This window comes from Phaeodactylum tricornutum, chromosome 4 (assembly GCF_000150955.2).
Source record: "Phaeodactylum tricornutum CCAP 1055/1 chromosome 4, whole genome shotgun sequence".
NCBI lineage: Eukaryota > Bacillariophyta > Bacillariophyceae > Surirellales > Neidiaceae > Phaeodactylum > Phaeodactylum tricornutum.
Window position 1 is genome coordinate 556768 of NC_011672.1, and position 15461 is coordinate 572228.

Here is a 15461-nt window from a genome sequence, read left to right on the forward strand (position 1 = left end):
GATGCCAATTGATAAAATATGTCCATCGTTTTGTAATTTTGATTGGATTTCTGTGTCGTAGAAGGCCTTTGACAGAGATTGGCAGATTCACAGATTTTTTGCATTCCCAAGGAAGTACAAGATGTGACTTGACATGAATATAATGGTCATTATTAAGTGCCTATCAAACATATGTCCACAAACACGTTGGGAACCACGCCTCCAGGAACTAAAACGACCCGCAAAGCTGAATCGCTTTGGGAAATAGCGGGTCATCGTCAACTGAGAGGCCGATACATTTGGCTGTGAAGTTCTTTCAAACAAGTTGTTGACGACGATTTGGATCCTGTTGTTTGGGAAGGCAACCTCGGAGCCACTTCAGAGAACATCTTGAAGAAGTTTTACGCTCGTATACAGCAATCATGAGCTGGTTTGGGTTTGGAAGCGAAAAAAAAAACACGGAAGACGATGAGTCCAAGCAACAGGCATCCTTGATGGCAAACGACGACATGAGAAGTCGCCAATCGGGAGGGCCAGGTAATGGATCCGTTGGACGTACCCGTGGTGGCGCCTCGGATGTATCGGGGGGTGAGCGCGGATCAGGGAAGGTCATTAAAGGAAAATCTGCCGAAACTGCGACAAGAGAGAAGAAGCGAAAAGGCAAGGCTGTCTCGACTGCGAAGAAAAACGCGGAGGAAGCCGAACGCACAGCAAGTGAGATGGCTGAAGCGATGAGTTGGTGGAACTCAAACACAAAAAGCGTCGCGGCTGCGACTAATCCTCAAAAAGCTACCCAGACCGAACTCAATGCAAAGAAAATGAAAAAAACGATGGGAAGGTGGGACAAGAAGGGGTCCAATGAGATAGGCATTGAAACTCTCGTCGGTATGCCCGATATCGATTCAGACTTATTGAATATGACTGATATTGAGGAGTTCAAGACCACCGGATTGGATTTCAACATCATGTCAACTCTCAAAGATCGAGAAAGCGAATATAAATCGACAGTAACTAATGTTGAAGTAGCTGCCGCGGTGGAAGAGCGCACCAAGAAGATGAGAGATGCAGTGAGCTGGTGGTCGCAGACTGCAGCCAACAAACCCAAGATCGGCGATACCGACCTGGGCTTGGATGACCCGGTAGCTCAAATGCAGCAAGTTGTTCAGTGGTGGGCCGACGTCGGACATATCTACAATTCTGATTACGACGCCTACCGCGCGGGGAAAGTTCGGTCGGTTCTAGACGGATACTCCGACAAGACCTTGTCAGTTGAGCAGAAAGCGGCAGAAATCCAGGAGTCCCTCAACTGGTGGACCAAGAATGCCGCTCGCCATAGCCTCAACCTCGCCGAGGTCAACGAGTCGGTCGAAAAGATGAAGAAGGTCAATCATCTATTCGACTGGTGGCAGCACAGGGATATTCCATTGGAGGACTATTTTGATCCGTTTTCTGATCCACGAGCCGCTGAGAAGCTAGCAAAGGAAATGGAAGCTGCGCTTCAAAAGTACATGAAGTCTGGGGATATAGTATTTTCCTTGGACGATTTGAGCCTGGTTGATCCCTTCATCAAAGTGAAGCATGCGCTAATTAGCATCTTGTCGAAGGAAAGCTCCCCGGAATCCCTCAAGCTCGATCTCGACGACGTCGTCACTTGGTACAAAAGACATGGCTCGTCATTCGATCCTTCCAATGCTTCTCCTGACGATGTTGCCATGTTCAAAAAAGTACAGCAACTGTTTTCAGTCTGGGGAACCTCGGACCTGCCGAACGTCACCGAAGCAGAAAGGGCAGCCAGAGAAATGCTAGACGCGGCCGATTTTTGGTTACGTAATCGAGATGTAGCCGAAGAATCTTTAGAGTCATTCGAACTTGAAAAGCTCCGAAAAATAAAGCATATTTCGCTTGACCTTCATGCCCTCGCTCTAACTGGCAAACAGACGAAGATCGCCGCGAAAAAGCTTCAAGAAGTCATAGGATGGTGGCGCTTGAAAGGTGGAAAGTACGATCCGCAAACGAGCACCCCTGAAGACGTCGCTCGGTTTGAAAAGTTGCAAACCATCATGACCGACTGGAAGCTGAATCCTTCTTTGGTTGCGGAGAAGACAGCAAGTGAGATGGCAGAGGCGTTGAGTTGGTGGACCCGAAACAATCACGGAATGGATCCTGAGAAATACGAAAAGGGAGACCTGCCGATGTTCTTGAAAGTACAGCAGGCGATGCAGGTATGGCAAACTAAGGGCGTTTGCAGTCTTTTAGAGGACCAAGCTGCTTTGGATGCCAAGGAGATTGAAGCAGATCTAAGGCACTGGGAGACTATCAAAGACTCGGATACTGCATCGTTCAAAACGCTGGATCAGTTGGTGTTTAATCGTCTGAAGAAAGTATTTTACAAGTTTCATAATAAGAAAGAATACCCCGAAGATTTCATTTGCTTCATGCGCAATCCAAAAGCCATTGTTGAGGTCCGGGACACGCTCCAGGAATGGAAGCTACTCGGTGGCAGAGTGAATATGTTAGACATGCCATCGATCACAATCCCGAAAATGAAGAGGTCTATGTCAAATTTCCTTGACGCTTTGATAGATTGGCGACGTTCAAAAGCCTTCCAAAATCTTTCTGTCGAAGAGGCCGAACGGCTAGCGAAGGAAATGCTAGGGTCCCTAAACTGGTGGACAACAAAGGGCGGGAAGAAATTCGATCAAAGGCAGGCTCTGCAAGACATGGAACCTGATATGCTCTTTGTCCGAAACGTTCAGCAGACGATGGCAGAGCTCGTTGATCCCAGGGCCCACTCCGATAGAGACAACCTCGATCTCAGCTACCTTTCCATCGATCTTTCTTCCTCCAAGACCATGAACCTCATTGAGACCCTGGAGAAGCAGGTCGGGTGGTTCCGTGCGCACGGAAATAATATCAGTTCCCATACAATTGACGAAGAGTTGAAGTATCAGGATGCGAAGAGGTTGGCACAGTGGTGGGCGAAGTATGGTAAACCGCTGGACTCGAAAAGAGCGACAGACGCTTCCGCGGTGATTTTGCGAATTCTCGAAAACAGATTTGACGAAGATTCTCCAAAGGCAATCAACGCATTTGAAAGACTCTCTCACATGTGGTCCCCTGGTCGAAAGCTAGGTTGTTCACACGACAATGCAATTGCAAAGGACATACACGATTCTCTGACCTGGTGGCGTGCGAAGGCTTACATCATCGATACGACCAACCTGACGGCTCCCGATACAGCAAAGATCGAAAATCTAAAGCAGCTGGTTCAATGGATAGAACAGAACGGAGCTGGCAATACCCATGATAACGTCGACAACGCGCTAAATTGGCTGCGAGGGCCGAACTCTGATGATCTGACCATTGATTTGTACAGCAATATGAATGATATTCTTGACTGGTTTCAGAATGACAAAAAGCCAGGGTCGAATTTCCCTTCGGATGACAATGGAAAGATGAAGAAAGTGCAGGAAAACGTATCCTGGTGGGAACGAAATCCCAACAAGCAAAGCGACCCCCCTTTGGGCGATCTAGGTGCACTCTACGCTCGATATCAGACACTCCGACCTTTAATCGAATGGTGGGATACTAGGGGTAAAGACTTTGCAGTTCGAAACGGACAAATGGTTGTAGATGAGGTGGATGACATCGATTTCCAGCTGAAACAGACTCTCCACTGGCTTGAAAAGCACGTAGAAGAAAAATCTGTTCCACATCACAGTGGAAATGATATTGACCTTTTGGGGAATACTTTAAGCTGGCTCCGTGGCGAAGATTCCGGTTCAAGCGTACTCGGTGAGCCAACGGGGGTCAAGAAATCGAAGAAACCGTCCTTTCTCGGGCTTCCGAGAAGTAGTCTGACGCCGGAAGAAAGGCGTGCTGCGGAGATGGAAGAAGCTCTGAGCTGGTTGAGAACCAACGATCTGAGCTATGACCACCCCGGCATGGACGATGCTTCGCTTGCAACTATCCGCACCATCAACTCAATTGTTCCCGGTGCATCGATGAAAGACCCAATAGAGGTCGTGAACACGATGGAGAATGCCCTAGACTGGCTTCGCAATAATGACACGAATAAAGATTGGAGCTTGGATGATCTCTCTGTGGCGTCATCGAGAATAGTCAGAGGCAATGAGGCAGTTGGCCCCCCTACGACCCTAGAAGAGGAGCGAGCTCGAGATATGGAAAGTGCTCTTAATTGGCTTCGAAACAATGACGCAACTCAGGGATACGACGCTCCCTCCTTCGGCTCGTTTCGAACTATTGGTGATAGTAGCCGTGGTCTCGGAGCAATTCCAGAGAACAGTAACGCAAGAAACATGGAGAACGCACTAGATTGGCTGCGAGCGAACGATGCAGGAATTAATTTCGGTGACGATGATCTTTCGTCGTTCAATCCAGATAAAGTCGGACAGAAGGGGATGTCAGCAACTGCCGAGCAGCAGCGAGCTAGCGATATGGCAGGGGCTTTGGAGTGGTTGAGATCGAGCGTTCCTTCTGGAAGCTCTGTGGCAGATCTGTCGGCGAACTCTTATGGTACGGGTCCTTCAAGCGACCAACTGTACAGCGGTGGTGACATTGGAAATGCTCTGAATTGGTTGCGTTCTGAAATTCCGAGCCTAGGGTTTGTTGACGATTTGTCTGTCGTATCTGGAAGAAACCCCTCACAAGGGCCATTATCAGAGTACGAAAAACGCGCGAAGTCCATGACAGATGCATTGAGTTGGCTTCGAAATGGCGAAGACGAAATTGGACTACAAGACCCTTTGTCTATCTCTTTCTCGGATATGCAAAACCGAGGGCTTGACCAGGATCGAAGCAAGCCGTTGGGAATGACCGACGCAATGGACTGGCTGCGTAGCAATGTAGCAGGCTTTGCTACAGACGGGCTGTCGGATTTATCCAAAAATAATCTGGATGGCGCTCCACTTACAGTAGAGCAGCAACGCTCAAGGGCCATGGACGATGCCCTCAATTGGTTGAGACAGAACAACCCAGACGACCTCGATGAAACAGAGCCAATAGGATCATCGAAGGACAGAAAGATGCCGACGATCGAAGAACAGAAAGCACAAATCCGAGCGAAGCAGTTAAATAGTGCTCTCCTATGGCTTCGAAACAACAACCCGAATGTTAATGATGTAGACGACGAAACACTCGACGCCTTCAGAAGTCTTGCTGGGCTTCCTCTACCTGGTATAGAGCTCACGCCTGATCAAAAGAGAAAGGCAATGGAAGACTGTCTGACATGGCTTCGAACCAATAAGCCAAGTTTGGAAAATATCGATGATGACACTATCGAATCTTTTGCTCGGCTCACTGGATTGCACCTGCCTAGTGATTACACGTCGCCCGAAGAGAAGGCTCGACTGCTGGAGACTTCGTTGGAGTGGCTTAGAAACAACAATTTAAAAACTCAGGAGGTCGATGATCCAACTGTGTTGTCGCTAGCCGGCGTGGTTGGCATCGAATTACCTCGGGGGAAGTTGACTGCTTCCCAGAAGAAAGAGACAATGGACAATGTATTGAACTGGCTTCGGAACAACAAACTAGATCCAGCAGATGTCAACACAGAAACACTTCAAAGATTAGTGTATCTGACAGGAGTTACCATGCCAAAGCCTCCTATGTCAACAAAAACGAAGAAAGCAATCGTCGATAATACTCTGAATTGGGTTCGTCGGAACCGTCCCGACTTAGGGTCGGTGGATGATGCCACGATCTCGGCTTTCAGTAGGCTAGCAGGAATACCTCTCCTTGAACATCGACCGTCCACACAAGATAAGATTCAAGTCGTTGAGAATTTTTGTAATTGGCTTCGTAACACTGAGGTGGACGCATGTAATGTTGATGAGCCGAGTCTTTTTGCTCTGACGAAGCTGGCGGGTATCCCGATGCCGAGGGGTCGCCTTCCCTCCAAGGAAAAGGAACGGCTTATTGTAGAGGCCTTGGAATGGTTGCGAAAGAATAGCCCCGATAGTGGCACTTTTGATTACTCGTGTCTCGCAGCTTTCGAAGCTATCCCTGGGATTCCTATACCACGTGGTCTTTTGGGCGTGGAGGATAGGCAGCAGACAATTGACGATGCTGTCTCTTGGCTCAGGGACAACGAACCGACCGTTGATGCCCTTGATTTTTCCTCGATTGCTTCGCTTCGGACTCTAGCAGGTCTACCGATAACGAGAGGACGTCTCGACATAGAAGAGAGATCCAGGGCAATGGAGGATGCCATCAAATGGCTTCGCAGCAATGACCCAAGGATCGAGGACGTTGAAATTACGACACTTGCCGCTTTTGCAAATTTGGCGGGGATACCAATCCTCGGAATGCCTCTGTCTATGGAAGAAAAGAGGGAGGTCTTTACGGATCTTTTGAATTGGATACGCAAAAACGACCCTGACTTACGTGACGTCGACGAGAGTACTGTCAACGCATTTGTCAATCTCGCCGGGCTACCGTTGCCACAAGGAAGGATTCCTGCGGAAGATAAGAAGAAGCTCATGGTCGGCCCAGTCAACTGGCTGCGAAGAAATAGGCCGCAAGCAGAGAATGTTGATGGTCCCACAGTCCAGGCCCTTCGCAATCTTACTGCGCTGTCTCCCCCAATAACTACAGCGTTTGAGAAGGAGAATACTCTGGAGCAAATCTTGAATTGGATCAGGAAAACTAGTCCAAAAATCGATGGGAAAAAGCTCAATGATCCTTCAGTTTTGGCGATCGCCAATTTGGCAGGTCTTCACCCTCCAAACTCCCGACTAACTCCTACAGTGAAGAACAATGCCGTCGACCAAGCATTAGAGTGGCTTCGAAACAATGATCCTGACCCGGAAAACGTTGACTTCCCAATGATAGCTGCACTAGCAAATCTCTCTGGGGCTCCCATGCCAAAAGGAACACGCAGTGTGGGGGACAAAGCGAAACCGATGGAGGAAGCTCTGCAGTGGCTGCGTGAGAATACACCATCACTTGATGACATTGATGAACCCATCTTTCAAGCGTTTGTGAATCTTCCAGGTGTCCCACCACCGTCTCGGAACTTGTCGTCTGAGGAGAAAAAGAGCATCATGGAAGAAGCAATTGACTGGGTTCGAGCGCACGATGTTGCGCCTGAATCTATCAATCAGGCCACGTTACGATCCTTTGCCAACGTTACTGGACGTCCCTTGCCCAAAGGTTTACTCACTCCAATCAAGAAACAAAAAGCCATGGAGCATTTTCAACACTGGCTTCGGAACAACGACAAGGACTGGAGTGTGGTTGATGACCTTGATGTCAGGGTATTCGCAAAAGTTGCTGGCATTCCTATGCCCCGTGGCGAAAATAGTGACGTTGTGGACGAGGCTATGACTTGGCTCCGCAGCAATGAGCCTAGACTAGAAGATCTTGACGATCCAACAGTTTTAGCGCTGAGCAATCTTTCGGACCTCCCACTTCCTCAAGGAAAACTTTCAGCGACGGATAAGAAAAAGGCATTAGAGGACGCAATCGAGTGGCTTCGAAACAACGATCCGAAACAGCCGAGACTCGTCGATGGACCTACCTTGAAGGCATTGGCTTCGCTCGCTGGGATCCCCGTCCGCGGAAGCTTTCTTTCACCTGGTCGTAGAGAAGAAATTATTGAAAACTCAATAACTTGGCTTCGCGAAAACGAGCCGCAGGTAGACAGTCTCGACACACCCTCGATGAAAGCATTGTGCAATTTGGCAAATGTCAATTTGCCTCACGGCCGGATATCCACCGAGGATAAAAAGCAGGTGCTGGAGGACGCCACGACATGGTTTCGCAGCAATGTCCCTCGGGAGAGCGATATTGATGCATCGCCTCTTCGGGCCTTAGCACGGCTCGCAGGAATTCCTATGCCACATGGGAGAATCCCGTTCCATGAAAAGGTGAACACTTTGGAAATAGCCGTGAATTGGATTCGGAAGAATGACCCTCGTCTTGACAATGTTGAAGACCCAGATATTAGAGCCTTAGCAAATCTAATAGGAGTGCCAATTCCTTTCTCGAAGCTTTACCGAGCGGAAGAGAAGGCTGCCCTGGATCAGGTGGTGAGCTGGCTTCGGAAAAACGATTTAAAGGAACCGGTGTATGACGTAGATGAGCCAACGTTTACAGCACTGACAAACCTTGCCAGTGTGGTTCCCAGGGCGATACTCCCACCGACGGCAAAAAACCATGCGATAAATGACAGCCTAGAATGGCTTAGAAACAACGATCCTAAGGCCCGCGACGTGGACCATCCAACCCTTCGAGCGCTCGCAAATCTAGCCGGTGTCCCGGTTCCTCAAAGTCGGCCTTCGTCACACCGCACACAACTAATTCTGGATGACATTGTGGCATGGCTGCGCAATAATTCGCCAAACCCCGAAGATGTCGATGACCCAACCTTGGTGGCCCTTCTGAGTATTGGAAATATTCCAGTTCCTCGGGAAGCGATGGCCCTGGTCGACAAGACGGCAGCCATGGACAAATGTGTAGATTGGCTTCGCAACAACAAGGTCAATCCCTCAGATGTGGACGATCCGACAGTCAACGCTCTTTGTAGTTTGGCAGGGACTCCAATTTCTCGAGGCATTTTGTCGGAATCACACAAAAAGAAAGCGCTTGACGAATCCTTGAGGTGGCTCAGACACAACGACACGGATCTAGAGGTCTTGGACGACCCCACCATTCAAGCTTTGGCAAATGTTGCTGGAATACCTGTTGCGATTTACAAACCAGAGGATATCTTGAGAGACGCGTTGACATGGCTTAGAAATAACGAGCTCGATGGAGGCAGTGTCGATGACCCTACTCTTGCCGCGCTTAGCAACCTGACCGGGATTTCTCTGCCGAAAGGCGAGCTGTCGAATACTAAGAAGGTAGAAGTTGTGGAGGAAGCAATGGACTGGCTTCGCAATAACGAGCCTGAGGCTGACACCGTGGACACTCCCACCATACAAGCCCTTGCAAATATTGCAGGTATTCCGACGCCGCGACTACGGATATCTCCGGAACAGAAGAGTGAAGCAATGCGTGATATCATGGACTGGCTTCGAAACAGCAATCCAAAAGTAGAAGACGTTGATGATTCTACTGTTGACTCACTGGCTAATCTTGCAGGGCTGCCGATGCCTAATTCAAACAATGCAACAAGCAAAGAGCTCGAAAACGCACTCGACTGGCTCAGGAGTAACGATCCGAGGCCGCAGAATATTGACGATCCCACTTTGGCATCATTCACCGCGATCGCTGGAGTCCCAATGCCCAAAGCGGCTTTTACCCTCGAAGAGAAAGCAAAAGCTATCGAAGACACAGTAGCCTGGCTTCGATCCAACACTGTGAAACCTGAAGATCTCGACGAGCCAACCACGGTCGCCCTTATGAACGTTACCGGAACTTCACCGCGATCGTTCACACCAGCACAAAAGGAGGCGATCGTCGAGCAGGCCCTCACCTGGATTCGAAACAACACCCCCCGCCCTGAAGACTTGGAGGATCCGACCATCCAAGCACTGTCGAACATTGCTGGAATACCATCGCCTACAACAAAGATGAGCTCACCTGAGAAAGCGAGAATGCTCGCTGAGTCCACGGTTTGGCTTCGATCAAACAGCCCTATAGTAGAGAATATTAAAGACCCTGCACTCGCCGTATTTGCGAAATTACCGGGCGTAAATGTTCCTCGACGTCCTCTGTCTCTTGAACAGAGGACAAAAGCAATGAATGAAGTTCTGGATTGGCTACGTAACAACTCCCCGAATCCGGCCGACATGGACGAACCTACCGTCTCGGCGCTTGCTAATATTCCAGGACTTCCCCAAACTCGTGGGGTTGTGTCGCCTGAGCAGACTAAGTCCATTGTCGACGGAGCTGTTGATTGGCTTCGTAACCGAGGCCCGAAAATGGAGGAGCTAGACGAGCCAACGATATCTGCCTTTCGTACTTTATCGGGTCTTCCCATGCCCGTTCATCTTCTTCCTGACGAGAAAATTAAACTGGTAGAAGACGCAGTGAACTGGCTACGAAACAAGGAGCTACCAATCGATCAGACTGATGATCCTACCATACAGGCGTTTGCGAACATTGCAGGGCTACCTGCTCCCACGAGACGCTTGCTTCCGGACGATAAAAAAGGTGCCTTGCAAGACGCAGTTGATTGGCTTCGGAACAATAAAGTGAGTCCTCTCGAGCTCGACGATCCGTCAATTGCAGCGCTTGCCAGTCTTGCTGGCATTCCGGTTGCGCAAGAAAAGATGTCACCCGTTGAGAAAGGACGGATTGTGGAGGAATCGTTGGATTGGTTGCGAAACAACGGAGCACAACCGAAAGCCGTGGAGGACCCCGATTTGGTCATACTTGCTAATCTTGCCGGAGTTCCACTACCTCTCACCCGTCCACCACCCCAAGAAAGAGCGAAGGCTCTGGAGAAGTCGATGGACTGGCTTCGAAAAAATGATCCTCCTCTTGTGACTCTTGACGGACCAACGTTGACACTTTTGTCAAATCTGTCCGGAATTCACATACCACAAAGTACAATGGATCCGGATGAAAAAGCGGTAGTACTAGAAAAGTCGCTCGATTGGCTGCGCCACAAAAATCCACGCCCGACTGATATCGACGAACCTACTTTAAATGCATTGTCACGGTTGGCTGGGGTACCTTTGCCCCGTGCAGAATTTCCTAAGCACCCAAAAGAAGATCAGCCCGAAAATTCTATAGACTGGCTTCGTCAAAAGCAGCGAAAGCCAAGCTTTGGTGAGCCGGTTCCGTCAAGCTTGGAAAACGTGCCAGGAAGCCCCCTGATTGTATTGCCGAACGAAGAAGATCAATTATTGGATAGGGCCTTGGACTGGCTCCGAAACAACGACCCTCCGCTCATTGACATCGACGAGCCAACTCTCGAAGCTTTCACAACCCTCACTGGAGTTCCGATGCCATGCGCTGAATTGTCGCCCGAAGACAAGGCCTCATTACTCAACGATGCCCTTGACTGGCTTCGTAACAATGATCTCAAACCCAGCGATATCGATGAGCCTACACTTCAAGCCTTTACTAATCTTGCTGGCGTTCCAACTGATCAAAGGCCATTGCAGCCTGATCAAAAAGCCAAACTTGTTGAGGAAGCAATTGACTGGCTCCGAAAGAACAATCCGCAACCAAATGATATCGACAAACAAACTCTGCTCGCCTTCGCAAATCTGGCCGGGCTTCCTCCCCCCACGCCAAAATTATCTCCGAAAGAGAAGGCAGCTGCGATGGAAGAAGCTATCAATTGGCTTAGAAAAAATGAACCCATTCGGATCGTCGACGAACCAACGAGTTTCAAGCCAAAAAACATTGATGGAATCCCGGTGCTACCTGGAGATACTATTAGAAATACCGATACTGTAATCGACTGGCTTCGCAACCACGGGGCTACAATTCCTGAAGAATACCTTTCTTCTCCACAGTACGTGAATCTACCAAAAGCGGTCATGCCAAGACGCTCTGAATTTCCAGAAGAGAAAGTAAAGGCGATGGAAGAAGCCCTAGACTGGCTCCGAGACAAGGATCCTCAAACGCCACACAAGGAACCAGACATTCTGACATTGAATAATTTCCCTAATATTCCGCCCGATGCATCCCCCGAGTTCCAGACTCAAGCGATCGAAGATGCGCTGAATTGGCTCAGGAACAAGGCTCCCATTCATCCTGATGATTCAATTGGTAACATTCCATATGACAGAGTCCCCCACACCGGCCTCTCTCGTTTTCCTTACGGGTTGGACACCCCTAGCGAGGATCACCCATCCCTCGATTGGAACAGAAATCGCTCTGTACCAGGGGTTCAAGGTCCCAGCCCGTACGGACTAGATGACGGACCCGAAGGGCCACCATCCATGCAACGCGCAATTGGGCCGGATGCTCGTCCAGACGAATCCCCGGGCTGGGACTGGGCTCGAAATCGACCGGCAGCAGGGCACGAGGGGCCTAATCCATACAACCTGGACAATGGACCGAACGGCCCAACATCAGTTCCTCGATCTGCCATATCAGGAGACTTTCCAGAAAATCATCCTGGATGGGACTGGGCTCGCAACCGTCCTATACCAGGAGGCGAAGGCCCCACTCCATATGAGCTCGGTGACAGTCCCCATGGGCCAACATCGATGCCAAGGGGACCCGATGGAAGCGACCTTCCAGAAGATCATCCGGGCTGGGACTGGGCTAGGAACCGCTTCCCTCCCGGTGTAAAAGGTCCCAATCCATACGAACTGGGAAACGGACCAAACGGGCCAACATCCATGCCACGAGGTATCCAGGAAGGCAATAATCCCGATGGGCATCCTGGTTGGGACTGGAATCGCAACAATCCAGTTCCAGGAGTCCAAGGTCCTGGTCCTTATGATTTTTCAGGTCCTTTTGAAGGTCCACTTGGTCTGGCCCCAAGACCACCGCCTGAAAGTCCCGTGGCTTATCCGGAAGTCGACTGGAATAGAAATGGACCCCCACGAGGGATCGATGGCCCTGCTGGAATATCTTTCTCGATACCGCCCGAAGGCCCAACATCAATGCCCCGCTATCCGACGGAGACTCCTGCGGACTACCCAGCCGTAGATTGGAACAGAAACAAGCCCATCCCGGGGAATGCGATAGAACCGTACGAAAATCCCGATGTTGGCGATCAATCGGCTCCATGGGCGACGGAACCTGACGAAGAAACTGAAGACGGCCAAGGGCCTAGACCGATGGCTGTCCCCGAAGACCTATACAGCGAGCCCGAGACCGAAGAATCGAAACAGGAGCCGAAGGGCACCGTCTTTCCGGTATGGCTCTGTTTGACTCTCGCCGTCCTTGCATCAGTAGTTGGTGCCAATTCAGTGTCGGGTCCTGCCACTGCAACCGGTGCTCCACCTAATTTGCTGTTCGATCCAACAGCTCCTCTTGGTGGCACCCCACCAGTTCTACCGAATCTCCCTGTCGTACCAGCTGTACCATGTCCTCAAGATGCTGCCTGCGAATTTATAATGGGATCTGTCGATCGTTTCCTCCCTCCCCAGACTCGTGCTCTTATTAATGTACCCGGCACCTGCCAGAATTGGTCTCGAGAATGGCTTCGAACTGGGAAGGATATTATGGAGTTTCAAGTCGAGCGTATTCGACAGCGTTTTGCGATGGCACTAATGTATTGTGAGTTCAACGGAGACAATTGGCTTGAGAGTGAGCTCTGGGTCTCAGATCTACATGAATGCGATTGGTACACGATGATTGGTGTCGACCCTTGTGGTCGACGTGAACAATACCAGATTATACGAAACTACGGCCAGCAAATGCGTGGAACGTTGCCTCCAGAGATCTCTATGCTTTCGTCTCTTTGGGAGATTAGCCTCTCCGACAACCTGATCGAAGGAACGATACCTTCTGATTTCTACAAACTTTCTGAGCTGGACACGCTGTCACTTTCTTTCAATCTCTTCAAAGGAACCATTCCCGAATTTATGTGGGAGTACGAAGATATGAACTACATGGACTTGGCGTACAACTTTTTTACTGGCACCATCCCAAACACAGTGCACTTGACGGAACCGAACCTTAACGTCTTATTTGTCGAGAACAACGATCTTGCGGGAACAATTCCGGAGACGTTCGGAGATCTAAACTGGAAGCGTTTGCATATGGACGGCAACCAGTTCAATGGACCAATACCTGCGGGTATCAACTCGCCAAGGATGGAAGAGCTAATGTTGCACAACAATCAGCTGACTGGGGGCTTTCCAGCCTCAGCTTTCGCGAACGATCTTCCGACCGGAACGTCAAAACTCCGCCAAGTGACAATTTATAACAACGACGTTACGGGAGATGTCAACGAGATGTGCAGTCTTTTTACGACTGGTAGTCTCGAGACTTTTGAAGTCGACAAGGATAAAGTTCTTTGTGACTGCTGCGCTGGAGCACCTTAACCCTAAACGGGTAAAAGGGCTTTTCGCTTTATATTTTTACACCTTACCAATTTACATTATTGACAGCACGATCACACAACAAGCTGATTACTGAAAGGAGGAAATCGAAACAATACTGCCTTGAGACTATTGCATGCTTCCCAAATGCAAAGGATCGGTGCTGAGGAAGGTTCTTTCCCACATTGAACCTCCTCATTCGTTTCGGAACTCTTGAAGAATTGAAGACAGCCTTCCCACTCGGATTTTTATTCTTCGGAACCAGTGTCACTCAATTTTGTGATGATCTGACTGTAACGAAAAAAAAATAAATAATGAGATGTTTACATCAATTCTTTTTCACATTTGCAGTCGTGAGTAGGCAACACTCGGTGCAGTTATACAGTAGGTAGCTAGTCTTTTGCTCTTCCCTTACACGATATTTAGATCCTTATCCCACGCTTCCTCTATCGGTCACTTATGTATTACTAGCGATGATAGTGGGTCTACGGTAGCGGTTACTGTATCGTCATCCAGCTTGTTTCCGGCTGCTACTTGGTGTAGGAAGTCAACAAAGCAAATACATTGAATGCTCAATTCGACCTTGTCTTTTTGTTCGAGAATTCTTTCTGCCACAGCTTTCCGTTCGAATCCCGAAAGCTTCCTTTTATTCGACCATGATCGTATTCGACGCGGCATGGGCGCGCTAGTACAATGATCTGGGTGGCATTCTGGACAGCTTTTTGGGCGCTGTCGATAGATTCAAATTCGACATAGGCAAAGCCTTTCGACCTTTGACTCTGCGAATGCCGTACTACACGCACACCTCCCGTAGCAATGGCACCGTACGCTTCCATGACTCGTTGAATATCGCTTTCCGAGGCATCGTACGATAAATTGTTCAACATGACGGTCTTGGAAGGTTTCGAATCATCCGAATTCAAAGAGGGCACTTGTGCCTGCGACGTCTTCGGTGCGTTGGCGGCTTGGATTGTGAGATAGCGATTTTGCAGATACTTCCCGTTAAGTTGCAAAGCCGTCTGCTGGGACTCCTTTGTATCGAACACTACGTGACCGTAGCCTCGTAAGCGACCGGTATCTTGCCAGACGGGAAGACGGCACTCGACAATATCTTCGACACCGTTCTCGGTAAAGAATTTCTTGACTTCTTGAGGGGTACAAGTGTATGGTATTCCTTCCACAAAGACGGTCCGATCCAATTGTATCGTTTTGGGATCATTGTCGTTGTCTACGGGTACCTCGGCTTCGTCGTCGGGTGCGATTTCCGACGACTCCTTTTTGCGCTTGCGCTTCCGACGGCGCTTGCCTTTCTTTTCATCGTCGGGTTCTTCCAACAAATCCTTCGCGTCGTTGTTCGGATTGTCGTCTTGTGAACTCGTCATGGTCTCGCGTTGGCTTGGGGAGTTGTCCGTATAGAAGAAAAGGGTGGTTGCGACGACTGAAGGTCCCGTTTGGTGCGAGATTCTGGGAAAACAACGAGCCTTGCAACAATAGTGTGTCTGTTGGTGGCGACGGGGTCTGAAAAGGTTTCGTGTCGCCCGTCCTTTCTTTGGTTGCAGG

At 49.5% G+C, this 15461-nt stretch overlaps 2 protein-coding genes across 2 annotated transcripts; one reads left to right on the forward strand and one right to left on the reverse strand.

Annotated features, from left to right (window-relative positions):
• Window positions 1-401: 401 nt before the first annotated feature.
• PHATRDRAFT_44441 (predicted protein) lies at window positions 402-13904 on the forward strand (the record flags this gene model as incomplete). Its single annotated transcript, XM_002178217.1, has 1 exon — window positions 402-13904. The coding sequence occupies one exon, from the start codon at window positions 402-404 to the stop codon at window positions 13902-13904; it is 13503 nt and encodes a 4500-aa protein (XP_002178253.1).
• On the reverse strand, window positions 13859-15382 carry PHATRDRAFT_44442 (predicted protein). Its single transcript, XM_002178499.1, has one exon. The coding sequence runs from the start codon at window positions 15281-15283 to the stop codon at window positions 14474-14476; it is 810 nt and encodes a 269-aa protein (XP_002178535.1). The 5' UTR covers window positions 15284-15382; the 3' UTR covers window positions 13859-14473.
• Window positions 15383-15461: the final 79 nt, after the last annotated feature.

What these genes read in the sequence shown, in the direction of transcription:
- PHATRDRAFT_44442 (XM_002178499.1), bottom strand. Translation starts at nt 15,283, where the DNA reads ATGACGAGTTCACAAGACGACAATCCGAACAACGACGCGAAGGATTTG.